We start from the raw sequence: 14,760 nt of genomic DNA, 5'->3' as shown, positions 1-14,760 counted from the left end.
CAGGAATTGGCAGGTGAGTTTTGATTTATTCGGAAATCTTACAACCTGTGAGGTCTCTGCTAAAAGAGTCAAATGTTAATCCCCTTGCACATGCAGAGGTGCCTGGTGCAGGCAACATACCAAATGTACTACTGCGGCTGGCCCCAAAAACTTAACTTTAATATGGTTGATGTAACAACAGTATGGGGTTTAAGGGCCAGTGGAAAGGGGCTAGAGTTCAGATTGTGAGGGGGTACTTAAAACACAGTATATGTTAAGTATAAAATAAATTAAGACCGTCAAAGCAGAGACCAAGTATGTGTGTTTCATATAATTTATTATCCGAGGTGAGGACTTTTTTTCAGCCAACATTGGTGATTAATCTTATCGTACAGGGTTCACCTTTTCTCCTTTGTATTTAAACTGTATTCAGTCCTTCTCTGTTATTCCTCTTTTTAGGTCGAGCCTGAGCCAGAGCACAAGCGCTGCTCTGGCGATCTGTTGAAGGTAGATATAGCCCCCATTAATCATTGGTTTTGAGTCTTTGCCCTTCATAAATGCTGGCGTATGATTCCTTAATAGGCTTGTTAGGCCCTCCTTAGTACTGCCATGTAGTGATATGTATGCTCCCATGGCTACTGGCCCCTTTACTGGCTTGTTACACTGTACATGTACTTTTTTTTTAGGTTTGTGTTGTGCTTTCCTTTGTTCCTGCCCCCTCTGTGTTCTCCATCCTCCCGCCCCCTCCCGTTGTCCGTGTTCCCTTTGTTCCTGCCCCCTCCCATTGTCCGTGATCTCCATCCTCCCGCCCCTATGCTTTGTCAATGTTCTCTATGCTCCCTCCCTCACTGACTATTGTGTGTGCTGTAATTTGCATATCTATTTTAATTTGGCAATGAGCTAAATGGTTTAGTATTATATTTTTGAAGACAAAAATAGATGACACTATTTTTAAAACAACATGCAAAGTTTTTTTTACAGACATTATCAAGTTACACATACTATTAAGTATAACAGGCTTATTTGACTGGCTTGACCAATTCAGTGTTTCTCCGGGCGCTAACATTCATCTGAAAGGAAAGTGCACGCAATACAAGATAGCTGCCTTGTTCACATATGCTTATTGTGTTGGGCACTCTGTCTCCTTCGGGCTGGCCCTATGCTTAATGTGCTGCCTAGTGGGACAGTATCGTCTTGTGTGTTATTGTTGAAGTTGATGGCTGCCAGTTGCTAGCTGCTGAGAAGCAGTGACTGGTTAGAGCAGCGCTCTCCTCTTATGTGTTCCTAAGAGCGGGTTATGTGTCAATAAGACCCACTCACCAGCGCGGTCATGAAGGAGGACAAGGAGAACACCAAGCCACGCGACTGTCAGTCAGAGCTCAGAGGCAAGGACTCTAATCGGCAAGACATGATGAAAGAAAAGAAGATCCGGAGCGATCCGGAGCGAACGCCGCACTTTATAAATACCCCTCCAAATATCCAAAAATCTTCAGCAAGGTGCGCACCAAGATGTACTCCAGGGGCAGTGTTTACTGAAGAAAGCGGAGGCATCTGAGGAGGGTAGGAGGGGGGCTAGTGGAATGGCTACAGAATATTGACTTGGTCTAGGGAATGTTCCTGAAACCCGAACACTTATGGCAACACTCAGGGCCTTAACCCACACAATCCCTAACAATTTCCTCAGGTACAGAGTACAAGTGTATACAAATACAGCGACTGTTACAGAAGTTCAGTGCTGACTGACTTATTTTGCCTTCTATGCATGCTGGTATTTGTAGGTCATTTTTAGGTCGAGCATGAACAAGCGCACAAACGCTGCACTGGAGATCTGTTGTAGGTAGAGTACGGAGGAGAAGCCCCATCTATATTTTTCATTGGCTTGTGTCTTTGTCCTTCGTGAATGCTGGCTTCGGATTTCTTAATAGGCTTGTTACTACCTCCTTGGTACGGCCATGTCATCATTTGTAACCTCCTATGGCTACTGGACCCTTAACTTCGGTTGTTACACGGTGGCGTAGTTTAGTCTGTAAGCACTACTTTTATTAATGAGTTTCGCATTAGTAAAGCACCTATGGTGTGCATGTGTGGCAGCACTTCATCCATGAGGTATGTGCCAAGCACTTGATGACACAATGCACACTTTGCATCTTTCAATATATTTATTACGAAGTGTGGGACCTTCCCAAGGGTTTTTACACACTACATACATTCACTCCAAAAATAAAACGTACAGGTAAAAAATATTGTCATTTACAACTTCAATAGCTCTAACTCACAAATGTGAGACCTATTTTCATTGCAAATGCTTGTTGTACCTGGTACCATCTGCCCAAAGGCAACCCCTGCCACTTCTCTGATCACACTCAGGCAGGAAATTGTTCATGTCTCTCACCCCACCTCATTTCATGGCCGCCTCCTTACAACTAGCTCTGTTTCAGATTCACTGTTAGATGGCATCTTTGTGGGTTCCACCTTTTCCAGCTGTGCCCTCTAAATGAATGTGGCATAACAAGAGGCACTCTCAGGTGGTTTACAAACAGTCAGTATAGGAGGTTTGTGTGAGGCAGAAAACATACACTCCTTTGTGCTGATTGTGGAAATCAATGTTTGTGAACAGCAGTGTTGAAGATGGGGAACATCTACATTACAGTTATTTGGATGAACTTTTGATCTCTCTCGGCACTCGGAGATAAACCCCAAGACTGCTCAAGCATTTCATACCATTGTAGTCTTTGAATTGTGTGGTATGCGGGTCTCCCCAGCCTCTAATGCCCTGATTAAGAGTTTAGGTGTTATTTAATGTACCTGATGAATACCGATACCACAGGGTACGTTATTTATCTGGTGTGATAAATAACACCTATTACAAGTGTGTAGGGAATAACATTGATGTTGATGTTTAACGCACCAAAAATCTGCATATTACAGTACATACCATATAATTTCCCCCCATTACATTTCAGCAGGTTTGACCTGCAGAAATTTAACACATCTGATAATTATAAGAAGCGTTAAATAGAGCCAACCCCGTAATTTGAGGGGTTTGCGCACATGTCGAAATCAAACAACCCACTACCCACTTCCCCAGGAAACATCTGATCTTTGGGCGCTCCAGAGGGAGCCTGTGATTTTCTCACAGCTTTGCAAAGCATGGTTCATGCAAAAAAATGTTAAAGGAGGACAAACAGTGATTGAACATGTGCAAATAAAATGCCCTCACTGTTTCTCACCTGGACTTGTTGTGACCATTCCAACAGGCCTCTTCGTTGGACGTGCCAGCCATCGTTCTTTCATCTTTACAGATAGTGTGTGGTAATGTTGACCAGAATTTTTTAGATAGCTTAAGTTTCTCTTTGATGTCTGTAACCTGGAGAGGAGATAAGGGAAATACGCATCATCAATATGTTTGCAACACTCTTTCATTTTACCTTTTCTTTCTGAAGTGTTTGAACCTGGCCAGCGAAGATCAGTATGTCTGGTGGAATGAATGATGCATTGATGTCCTGTGTGGGAAAGGTAGGAACTTCTCACCAGGTCTCTAGGAAACTGTCTCTTCAGTATCCATCTGAGCACATTGACCAGAAAGAAATATGGAGTCTGCAGGTGAATGGTCTACCACGGTAGGAGCTAAACATTTGTACACTGAAAGGTCTGGGGTGAAATAGTGTCTAGAAGGCATTCTTGCCCCATGCAAAAGTTCCTTTGAGTGTTCACCTGCACCAGATTATAAATCCAGGTACATGGGTCAAAAGGCCCCCGAGTAGTCTGTAGACTTCCCAAGAGGTGGCAGACTTTTAATGAGTGCCATCATAATGACCTTGTAGGTGAGCACAAGGGCTACATAGTCTCTCCGATAACTTCCTATGGGAGGGTGCAGTCACATATTACACTAGGGCGACCACCTCTCTCCTGGTCATTACCGACTCAGTGCTGAACTTTTGAGTAACAAATTGTTGTTTTCATGTGTGTTAGTCTAATTAGTTAAATGAAAGTAATGTAGGACTACAGCACCCATAATGCATTATGAATGCACACAGAAGTTCAGGACTGGAAACAGTGCCTGTAATGACCTGGAAAGAGGTAGTCACCCTATAATGCAGCCTTCTGAGGGGTTCCTTGTTGCATCAATAAAAACATGGGTTGGTACTGCACCAACAGTGCATTGTCTTGTCTTGCTGGCTCTCTTATGTAAGGTGCTCTTCCCACTTCTCTTTTTCTTCTGACTTCACTAGTTCTTCCATGTCTGACGCTCCCATCTGCCCTCGCCGTTTCTTGCTCTATCCAGTCCCATATCTTCCCTCTGGCATTTCTGCTCGTCTTTTTACTCCTTTCTCCGCCTCTTTGTTCTCAGAAGTCTCTTCTCTCACTCTCTGTATCCCTGATTTTTATTATTTCAATTGTTTTCTTCACTGTTTTTAGGAGACCCTGGCAATGCTCGTTTCCACCCTCCCATGCGTCACAAGGCTGCACTTCCCTCGTTTTTAGGTCTTGTGACCTATCAATGCGCATGCGCATTGGCCGGAGCGAGAATTCAAGTGCTCAAAATACTCGTGAAACCACAGGTTTTTTCGTGCGGTTTTCTTCGAGTTCACGTGGCCACAGGCACGCGCTTTTGGGCCATAAACTCTCACGGCCATCTGTTCCCCAGCTCCAGCACCTCCCCTCTCTCTCCCCGCGGACAGCCTTCCTTGGATTTCTCCTCCTCCTCTCCAGCCAGCTTCCCCCAGGCCGTAGCAGCACTCCTTCCACACCTTTGAAGTGAAGCTTAGCTTCACTTCAAAGGCCCCTGCTGCTTCACACCCTCATCGCCAGCTCTCCCCGCTCGGCCCCCTCCCCTGCCCGCCGTGTCGCATTTCTCCTCCCCCCTCCCCTTCTCTGCCTTCCCTCTGTCTTGTTTTTTAGCTCAGAGTAAACCGACAACTTCCGTCCATCGTTCAAACAGCTGAAAACAGTTTCATATTTTGCAGCGCTTGTTATACATGAGTTCGGTAACGGTAACTATTTCTTCTGTTAATAGCCAATGCTTGCCCCAATTAGTAACTTGGTATTGCATTGTAACTCAGATGAGTTAGTTAGCTGTAAAGCGCCTTAATCGTGGAGCAACACGAACACAGAGTCAGTAAAAGCAAGGCGCAGCAGAAGAGCTAGCTCTGTATGTATGCTTCCGCTACTCCGGCTGTATTATATAGTTTTCTGTCCTGAATTTGTTTTTCACCAGTGCGGCATGCTTCGAGTACAACAATGGAGACCGCGGCTTTCTTTTCCTATGCTTGGCTCGCCCATAAGACAAGGACATGAACAACATGAAAGGCAAAATTATTTTGTTTACAAAGAGACACATCGCGCTAGAACTTTAACAATGGCGGCCGCATCCTTTATTTTGTTGAGTGTGGCTGTCAAAATACAATCAGTCCTTGTACGGCAACATTCTAAATTATATTTCCCATCGTGGCACGCCGCAAATAATACTAGACAATGACGGCCGCGCGTCTTCTGTGCACTGAATGTTTGTTCTTTCCTTCATTTCATCCCCTCCTTCAGCGTACAGTGACAATACTTTCGACACAGTGGAACTGGAATAGAATTGTCATGGTGGCTTCGCGCATGTGCACATTTAGTTCTACTTGGAAAAGCAGAGCAGAATATAGGCGTTTGAAAGGTATCATGTAACTCCTTGCCCCGGTAGTGAATAAAATCAGATTCATTAATCACACGTCTTGCATGCTCTAGTGCTTGTTAGAGTGACAAGTTGCTGTTTATGTTGCACATGCGCGTGGTGGATCAGAGGCGCTGAGGGCTTGCATCGTGTTTTAAGCTTCTGGATCACTAATTGAGCCTCTCTTACTACTGACATCATGAATACTACCCTATGCCGAGCCAACTCTCTCTTCACTTTCTCCATAAGCGCCATTGCTGAGAGGTTCGTGCCTGTTGGCATCCACGTGTCACAGGTCATGCTGTGAGTACTGTGGCCCAATTGCATACTGGAGCTAGCTGTTAAGCCCCAATAGCCTCATGCACTAGCATCATCACTCTCCTCTTGCTAACATTGTAACTCAAGCTTATTGCCACAAACTCAAAGCATTTGGAGCCAAAACAGGCAACCTCTATCCTACATAACTTCCTTTCTTTCCCCCTCGTACTGCGGTCTTCTACATCACTGTGCTCTTCTGTATCACTGTGCTTTATTTAGAAAATGTTTTTCCCTTTCTCCTATTTTGCATGGCTCGAACAGGGACATTTTGTAAAAGTTACATTGTGCGCTTTTAGTAACATTAATGGCGGGCGCAAATGCACTAAGCTAGTAAAGGGTGCAGTGCCACAAGCTATTACTAGTTTTTTTTCACAACTCTCATGCCTGGCTGCCCTTCTCATCTCAGCTCTGATCCCAAAGCTGGTCGTCCGCAACAAGGACTCACGCCCTGCCCGCCCTCTCTTTTATTAGACACGGTCCCCCGCAATTTTTTTTTTACAACTCTCATGCCTGGCTGCCCTTCTCATCTGAGCTCTGACCCCAAAGCTGGTCGTCCGCAACAAGGACTCAGACCCTGCTCGCCCTCTCTTCCCTATCCTGTGTCATCTCTCCGGATCACCAGGGGCTGCATTAGGCTACAACGCACCCCCCACTCACTCCAACTCGACCATCCAACTCCACCCTCCAACTCCACCCTCCAACTCCACCCTCCAACTCCAACTCCACCCTCCAACTCCACCCTCCAACTCCACCCTCCAACTCCACCCTCCAACTCCACCCTCCAACTCCACCCTCCAACTCCACCCACCAACTCCAACTCCACCCTCCAACTCCACCCTCCAACTCCAACTCCACCCTCCACCCTCAAACTCCACCCTCCATCACTCAGGGGCACCACCACATCACTCGGGGACACCACCACATTACTTTGGGACACCACCACATCACTCGCGGACACCACCACATCAGTCGGGGACACCACCACATCACTCGGGGTCACCAGCACATCACTCGGGGACACCAGCACATCACTCGGGGACACCACCACATCACTCAGGGGCACCACCACATCACTCAGGGGCACCACCACATCACTCAGGGGCACCACCACATCACTCAGCCCAACCACATCATCACTCAGCACCACAACAGCACTGTCCTTGCTTGCTACCAACAAGCATTGCCATAGCCAATAGGACTGGCATTAGGAAAGTGTAAGCTATTGGCTTTGTGAATAACAATGCTATTAGTTTATATATTTTCAGAGCCAACACATATTTAAAAAATGTGTCATTTACATTACCAATAGCTCACACTTTCCTAATGCGAGACCTATTGCATTGGTGTTATTACAAAACGAGGAGAGGGTAGCCTCACACAACAGGATGTGTAAAACATTTAGTGGACACCTCAAACAAACTCAATTGGTGAGGCTCGGGGGTGGGAGTTGATGGTTGTGCTATCATGTTAGGAATATCACTAAGGTTTCTCACCTTTTAGATGTTATAGACTGTGACAAGGGGCGGGGTAGTGATGCTTTCCTATATTTTATACTTCACTCAGCACCACAACAGCACTGTCCTTGCTGGCTAACAACAAGCATTCCCATAGCCAATAGGACTCGCATTAGGAAAGTGTAAGCTATTGGCTTTGTAAATAACAATGCTATTAATTTATATATTTTCAATGCCAACACATATAAAAAACATAATTGTCATTTACAATACCAATAGCTCACACTTTCCTAATGCGAGACCTATTGGCAACGCCAGTGCTTGTTTCTTAAACTATCCCTGTGTCTCTAGAATTTGTATTACCCTCTGCATTTGGTTCCCTGTCACAACTCCCAGTCAGGGACATCAGAAGGGAAGATCAGCCAGGGCTCTTCACACAAGGCCAATGCTGACATTGGAGACCTTGTGAAACTAGCAAGGACCACTTCTACACTGCCCTTAGGTGGTTAAATTGGCAATAGCTACATATCAAAATATATTTTATAAGGTGAACCGACATTTGCTCAAGGCACATGGCACCCATTTTAACAACTAAATTCCTCTGAAATTAATCTTGATTGCTATTCTTCAGAGTATAATTGGCCTGTCTGATATTATTTATGTATTTAGTGCTGTGCTTTGTACTGTGCCAACATTTTCTTTTTGCGCCACATTTGAATGCAACGTGATCCAATTGCATACTGTGTGGTGGGAATACAAGTGCATACTGCATGGTGGATATAATGTGTTGTAAAACATTTACACCTATATGATCTGTACTATAGTTAGGGCCTGTGGAATTATGCTATGGTGCGGCTGCGTGGTTTTCGCATAGTTATAGATTTGCTGCATTTGCCACATAATCCATCATCTGCTGCATTATCTTCAGACTTTAACAAAAATAAATGTTTCTAGTTTAAATGGTTCAAAAGTTTCTAAAAACGCAGCATCAAGTGTTCCCACCCAGTGGAAGGCCTTTTGCAAAGGTTGACTGATCACCTTTCGGTGGCATATTGCTATATTTGGATATTAAACTGGTACTAATGAAGTGCACCCAATGACCAGACAGTGTTAACAAGTGTAAAACTTACAAAATAATGAAGTAATACTATTAAAAAATGTGCCCCTGTATACCGCATAACTTGCTTTTTTTTGCTACATAGTTTACTCAACCCTGCCACACATTTTGCCCCTCTCCTGTTGCATAATTGCAGTGGCCCTGACTATAGTTAGAGTAGGTACTTGGGTATCTGTTCAGCAGGAACTCAGGAATGATACTGTTGATTATGGGTAGTGTCCATTAGGAATGGGTTGTGGCTAAAGGGAGTTCGAGTAGCATGTGGATATAAGTTGCCTTCGGGTGTGGGCCTGCCATCCAGAATTTTCTCATTGCTCTTCTGGGGGCCTCGCTTCTCACTCATATGATTGTTATAACAGCTCAGAGTGCAGCAGCTTTCTGAGGAGCTGGCAGTCTAGATATGTTCTTATAGCTGGAGAGAGCACATTCTAGAGTTTTGAGGCCTGTAATTTCAGGCTCCTTTCTACCACATGGTTTAAGCCTTAGAATATTGTCTAGTCTCACTTAGAGTTGCTCAAATTAGGCTTTAAGGCATTAATCCAGGAGTTCTAAAAGCACCATATAATCTGGGCAAAATTCAAATTCCAACAGACTAATGCCCTGGTACAAGCAGGTGTTTGCGCCTGAACAAGGATTACAGTTTGTCACATATTTGCCACAAATTTTGCAGTGCTTTCCTACAGCAATTTTGTCAAAGAAAATCTTGATAGATTTTGTGTGAGAAATACATTAATTATTCTGAATTTACAGGGGGAAATATCGTTATCCCCCCATACCATCCTTCAAAATACAGTTTAGGGAGGACAACACAATTCCGCTATGCCACTATTTTGTAGGTTTTATTATCTCTTTGTCCTCTTGCAGCTCTTTAAATTACGGCCTATGTGGGAAAGAATAAGAGCTCTCCTTGTGGGTGCTTAATTCGAGTAGGTGGTTGCAGGTGGGGCCCACTAGCAGGGCTGGACTGGAAACCGAAACCGGCCCAGACAAAGAGCTCAGTCGATCCAGGCGGGGGGAGGTGGGAGGCAGAGGGGGGGTGCTAGTGTAGCAGAAAGCTTTGTGCTGCCACTTTTGTTGTTGCAAAACCGGCCCCCGGTAACAAAAATGGCTTCCCAGGGGTCTAAATCCGGCTACCACTCTGGTGGCCCACCGGGGCAACACCCAGTGCCCACTACGGCCAGTCCAGCCCTGCCCACTAGTACTCATTTTTGGGAACCAGCCCTGCTTTTCCTTATCAAATATTCACCCAGAGCAGGAAAGAGAAAAACACCCAAGACCGAAAGAAAGAGAAAGAATATCGGAAAAAAAAACTGACAAAAGGCAGGAACTTCCAAGAGTGAGACAAAAGGGCAGAGAGTGTATGGTGATGAATTATAGAGGAATGAGGTGGAATTAAGACTACCAGTCTTGGAAGCCAAATTTACAAACCTGTCACACAACACAGCACAGCACCAATAGTTGCTGTGCTGAATTGCGTGACAGGGATAGAGAGCAGGAAATTGATGTATCTACAGAGATTTGGCACTATTCTGTTCTCTCTATAGTGCTGGCGCACAATCATGCTGCCAAGCGCCACACACACACCTTTGCACAATAGTGCAAATGCATTTGTGTGAGTCTAGTACAGATTTTGTACTGGAAGGGGCTCTTCCAGGACAAAATACTAGGCTTAGACTAACTTTAAAACGGTTCCCACTGTGGGTGTGTGCTGTACAGTGCATCACCCATGCAAAGAGGGAAAAATTAGGAGAAAAAAAAGCATTTCTCCTTTTAAATGCCTGCTTCAAGTGCCAATAATTTTTAGCGCTCAATCCTGTCTACTATTGACTTTGTGTCAAAAACCATGGGTGGTTGCACAGAAAAGGTCATGTATCCTTCATGGAATGCCTGCTTGAGGCAGAGTAACAAAAAAAGTACACTGTGCTGGTTTGCGTTACTTTTTCTTACAAACCAACGCAGATACCAATTGGAGTTGATTTGTAAAACCCAAAAAGCATTTTGCGTGGAGTCTGCATAAAAAAAGTAGTGCAAACATGATGCAAAAAGCTTTGCAACTCTGGGCCTTGGTATTCGGCAGGCTGGCCAAAATTAGCGCTGGCCTGTTACTATATCACCAGCCACACTATCAACAAAGCGCCAAGCTCTCAGAGAAAAAAGAATACCCTGGTAAGCGGCGCTCAATCACACTCACACAATAATGTCAGGTGACTAGCTTGTGAATAGTGAAGAGCGAGGTTACACTGCCAGCAGGGGCGGCCTTAGGCATGTGCAAGCTGTGCACCTGCACAGGGCCACCAAACCCCAGGGGCCACCACGCCATATATATCCTTAATATAATAATCCTCTGAGGATGGATACCTATTTGCTTGGCGGGCCCTGGCAGGGATTTGGCGGCCTCCAGCTCTGTTCCACTTCCAAACAGCCTGACCCCCTCTTTACTGGCCTCCACCCCGCCTGGACCACCTCCTTCGGGGCCCCCTACCCACGCTCCCTGCTCAGGGCCGCCATGAGCCTAGAGCCGCCCCTGCTGCCAGCCTACTCCCATGCTCAGTTATATAAGCGTATTACAGCACATTATGCGCATACTTCCAGAGCACGGCCGCCTCCCGTCACCGAGCGCGAGGGCCTCCTGTCACCGAGCGCAGGAACCAATGAAAACCTCGGAATAAAAATATTTAGCCTTATTTGCACTTGAATGGGATACAAGTCAGTCATGAAGCACATCATTTCATTCTTGGCTTCTTAAAACGAAAGAAACGATAGAGTTTGTCTCAAAACATGAGCTTGCAGTGACAGCTGACTGCAGGGGGCGCGCGGGCTTCGGAGTTGGCACGCGGCAGTAAGGGCTGACGCAATACAAATGAGCTGTAACCCCATGCTGATGAATGCACCAATCCAGGAAAAAAACACAAAGCTCTTACATAAACACGTAATATGTTCAGCTCCTGAAAACCGGCTCACGGTGGCTATAAGGAGTGTTATGATTAATGGTATCACTGGGTTTAGGATTGATGTTCTGCGGGAAATGGCATTTCGCATGAGATTGAATGGGATTTGGTCAAAGCACAGCCTGTTCCCCTAGAACGGTTTGTGAGAATAAATGCACGCTTTCTAAATGTAATTCTTCAGAACACTTAATACATTAAACCCACATAGTTGTGAAGAATTTAAGTCGGAGGAGTTGATACTTTGACTTCTGAACTTTCACTGAAAGACAGGGAAGAATGCTTCAAATCTAACAAATGCTCCGATTTATTAAGTTTGGCATATGGGCCCGGATGCCCGCCACCCCTTCCAACACCAATTCCCCATGGGAGGAGACAGACACAGATTTGAACTTTTGGAAGGCGGGGGGGCCTCACGACCCCCCCGGCCGTATTTATTAAAATATGAAACAAAATTTAAAACTTTAAATTAAACGTTTCATGAATCATGTACAAATTCAACTTCAATTACATTTTGATGAAGACAGGTTTTTCAGGCTAACCTTAACAAATCTCTAATACAAAGATTTCCTAGCCGAGTCTAGCATCCTGATAAATGCATCACATTTTTGAATTTGTACAACCTAGCATTAAGGGCCAACGGCAAGGTCTTAACCGGTGTCAGATCCCTATCACCAACTTTCCGCCCTCACGGTGTGAGTGGCGCATGCGCAGAGGACTTTACCCTCGCAGCCAACTGTAACTTCCCTTGTCGTGGGGGCCCCCCTTTCACTCAACGCCATCTTAAGGTCGTCTGAGTCCGTGTGCAAGGTATCCGTAAGAAGGACAGCGTGGACTCCCCCCCTTCCCCACACTCTCTTCCGCCGGAGTGGATATCCGGCCCCCGGGAAATTCGTGGGAGGGGCATATAGCCGTCTCCCCCTGGGAGGGGCCTATGGCCGTCTCCCCCTGGGCGACCCATCCGTAGTGGGTGCCGCCCCCCCCGTGGGAGGGGCCAATGGCCGCCTCGCCCCGGGCGCTCCCATCCATAATGGGTGGCGCCCCCCCTAGGGACCTTGAAATCACTGCTCACCGATCATGACCTTACCGCCCGACCAAAAATCAATACGACAGTTGTTTTACCTACTAAGGAAAGAAAACTATGTCTAAATCTGCAACAGTTTGATAATTCACCGACTTTAACACTGCTACAAAGGGAAAAAAGTCCTAAAGCAAGAACACAATCTTATTGAATCCATTCCTTTACGTCTCTACAAAGGAAAAAAGGCCTACAAGCAAGTATTCAATTATATGCATACCTCGTCATACATTCATGATGCAAGAAATGACTGTCATACTTTTTATTACATCAAAATAATCACCGAGAATATTTCTTTATTTCACAAAATCTGCAACAAGGGGCTGGTGGGTGGGTCAAAAAAGTGCAGCTTGTTCCCTTGAGGGCTCATGAGCGACGAGTGGTGCAGCCTTCAGAGCACAGGAACAAGAGGAAGCTTCGTTGGATTCCAGGACTATTTATCCAGCTGCAAGAGAACGGGCCCCGCCTCAAGCACGCCCACCCGTGCACGGACTTCCGGGCGGGTGTTTAGGACAACCTCTTTTGGACGGGAGGGGCGTGCTCCGGCTACGTCGCTTCGGGCATACCAGCCGGGTCACGCCCCCCGCCCACAATGGTTTCCCGGGGGATCGGGGCACCCATCCATACGTTTGGGTGGACCGAGTGGTCTCCCCTTTCCATTAACCACATGGAGAAGAGGTGTTTAGGCCCATTGTTTTATTTTCAATTTCTGCTGGAGTTAAAGGATGTCTGCTTATTGATTAATTATGAGGGAGGCCCTGTGTGATTTATGCAGTGGTTTGATAAAGCCAGTGGGAACTGTATAGACACCTCCAGCACTCTGAAAAGCACTAACACCAGAAAGAACTTTGAATTACCTTCCCATATGTTTCCCTCGCCATATGACTAACTTAGTGACCTTCAGCTCCCCAACAGAACCCTCTAAGCAAATTAGCGCTCTAGTGCTCCCATCCCTTCCTAACATGGCTGACTTCCTTCACCCCTAACCTAGTGTAAGAGGAGACACAACTCACCCCATTCCGTGTTCAAGTACCAAGCCTTAGCACCTAACAACATGAACCTGATAGTCAAATAGGGAAGGGAGGGATTGGAACTCATGTGGCGAGGAAGACTGCACTCGGAGTAATGAAGATTACCAGCAAGAAACTGGGGCATGATTGATAGTGACAAGCTAGGTAACTAGCTGAAGTAAAAACAAGGCAATGCAAGGACCCTAGACCAATGTCCATGCAGGTCAATATAATGCAGCCTAGTCTTTCATGGTCTAGAGTGACTAGTGTCATTGGAAGTTGATTAGAACAAGCAAAAGAGTATCAGCACTGTGCATTATGCATAGAGTGTTGTTCAGCAGCATGACTGTTTCAGTATGCCACCTGATCTAAAATTCTGTTGTTATTCTCTGACTGCTATCTGAGCAAGAATCAGCAAGGGTCCAACAAGAAGCTGGTTGGCAACTCTGAGAATAAGCTGTTAGCATGGTAAAATTAATGTGCATGGATATGACAATGTGTTGAGTAGGATGCCAAATTTATGAGCTACCGACTTGACCCGGTAGTGGTAGGTGTTTTAAAACAGGACTGTATTGGAAGTTTCGTTTGAGTGATTGTTGGGTTTTAAAATGTGGTCGTATTGTTATTTTCGTTTCGCCCATGTGATACATATATTGTTTTAGTTTTTGCCCATTCAATGTAATGCTATTAGGTAATTTGACCTTTAGCAACACAGGTTTTCCTGTTTGGGTCTTGTTCGGTTGTGTGCAAGGAGGTCGAAGAATATAACGTCAGAGATCTTTTTTTCTTCTCAATGTTACGGGTGTCAGATGATTTAAAACTTCAGTAACTGCCTCTTGATAAAAAGTTGACAGTGATTTGAAAGTCCTTTTGTTGAGTAGGTCTATAGAGTTTTATAGTCTTTTCTGGGTAATTGTATCTGTATTTTTAAGGTTATCAGTCTCATGGAATTATATTTATACATATATCGGGCCTATTCACAAAGGCGGTTTGGAGTATTCGAAGTAGTACTGATGCAGTACTCTTTTACATACTCTTTTACTAATAGGGAGCAGAACCCTTGGGGGTAAATTCACAAGGCATGTAAGAGTATGTGAAAGAGTACTCCTGTAGCACTACTTCCCTTACTCATAAATGCTTTTCTGAGCCAGTCCTTATGTGTAATCAGTAACATTACTACTACTACTACTAATAATAATATAT

General features: G+C 45.2%; 1 protein-coding gene across 2 annotated transcripts in view; it reads right to left on the bottom strand.

The window, feature by feature from the left end:
• The window catches only part of GPC6 (glypican 6), a 3,590,060-nt gene that overhangs the window by 45,664 nt on the left and 3,529,636 nt on the right, over positions 1-14,760 (bottom strand). For both annotated transcript variants that reach the window (XM_086934794.1, XM_086934795.1), the window contains one exon: positions 3,210-3,346. In XM_086934794.1, the coding sequence (XP_086790920.1) occupies positions 3,210-3,346 (137 nt within the window). The remainder of the gene's footprint in view (positions 1-3,209; positions 3,347-14,760) is intronic.

This window comes from Lissotriton vulgaris, chromosome 8 (genome assembly GCF_964263255.1).
Source record: "Lissotriton vulgaris chromosome 8, aLisVul1.2, whole genome shotgun sequence".
Taxonomy (NCBI): domain Eukaryota; kingdom Metazoa; phylum Chordata; class Amphibia; order Caudata; family Salamandridae; genus Lissotriton; species Lissotriton vulgaris.
The sequence above is the reverse complement of the archived record's forward strand: the minus strand, read 5'-3'. Positions and strand labels throughout refer to the sequence as shown.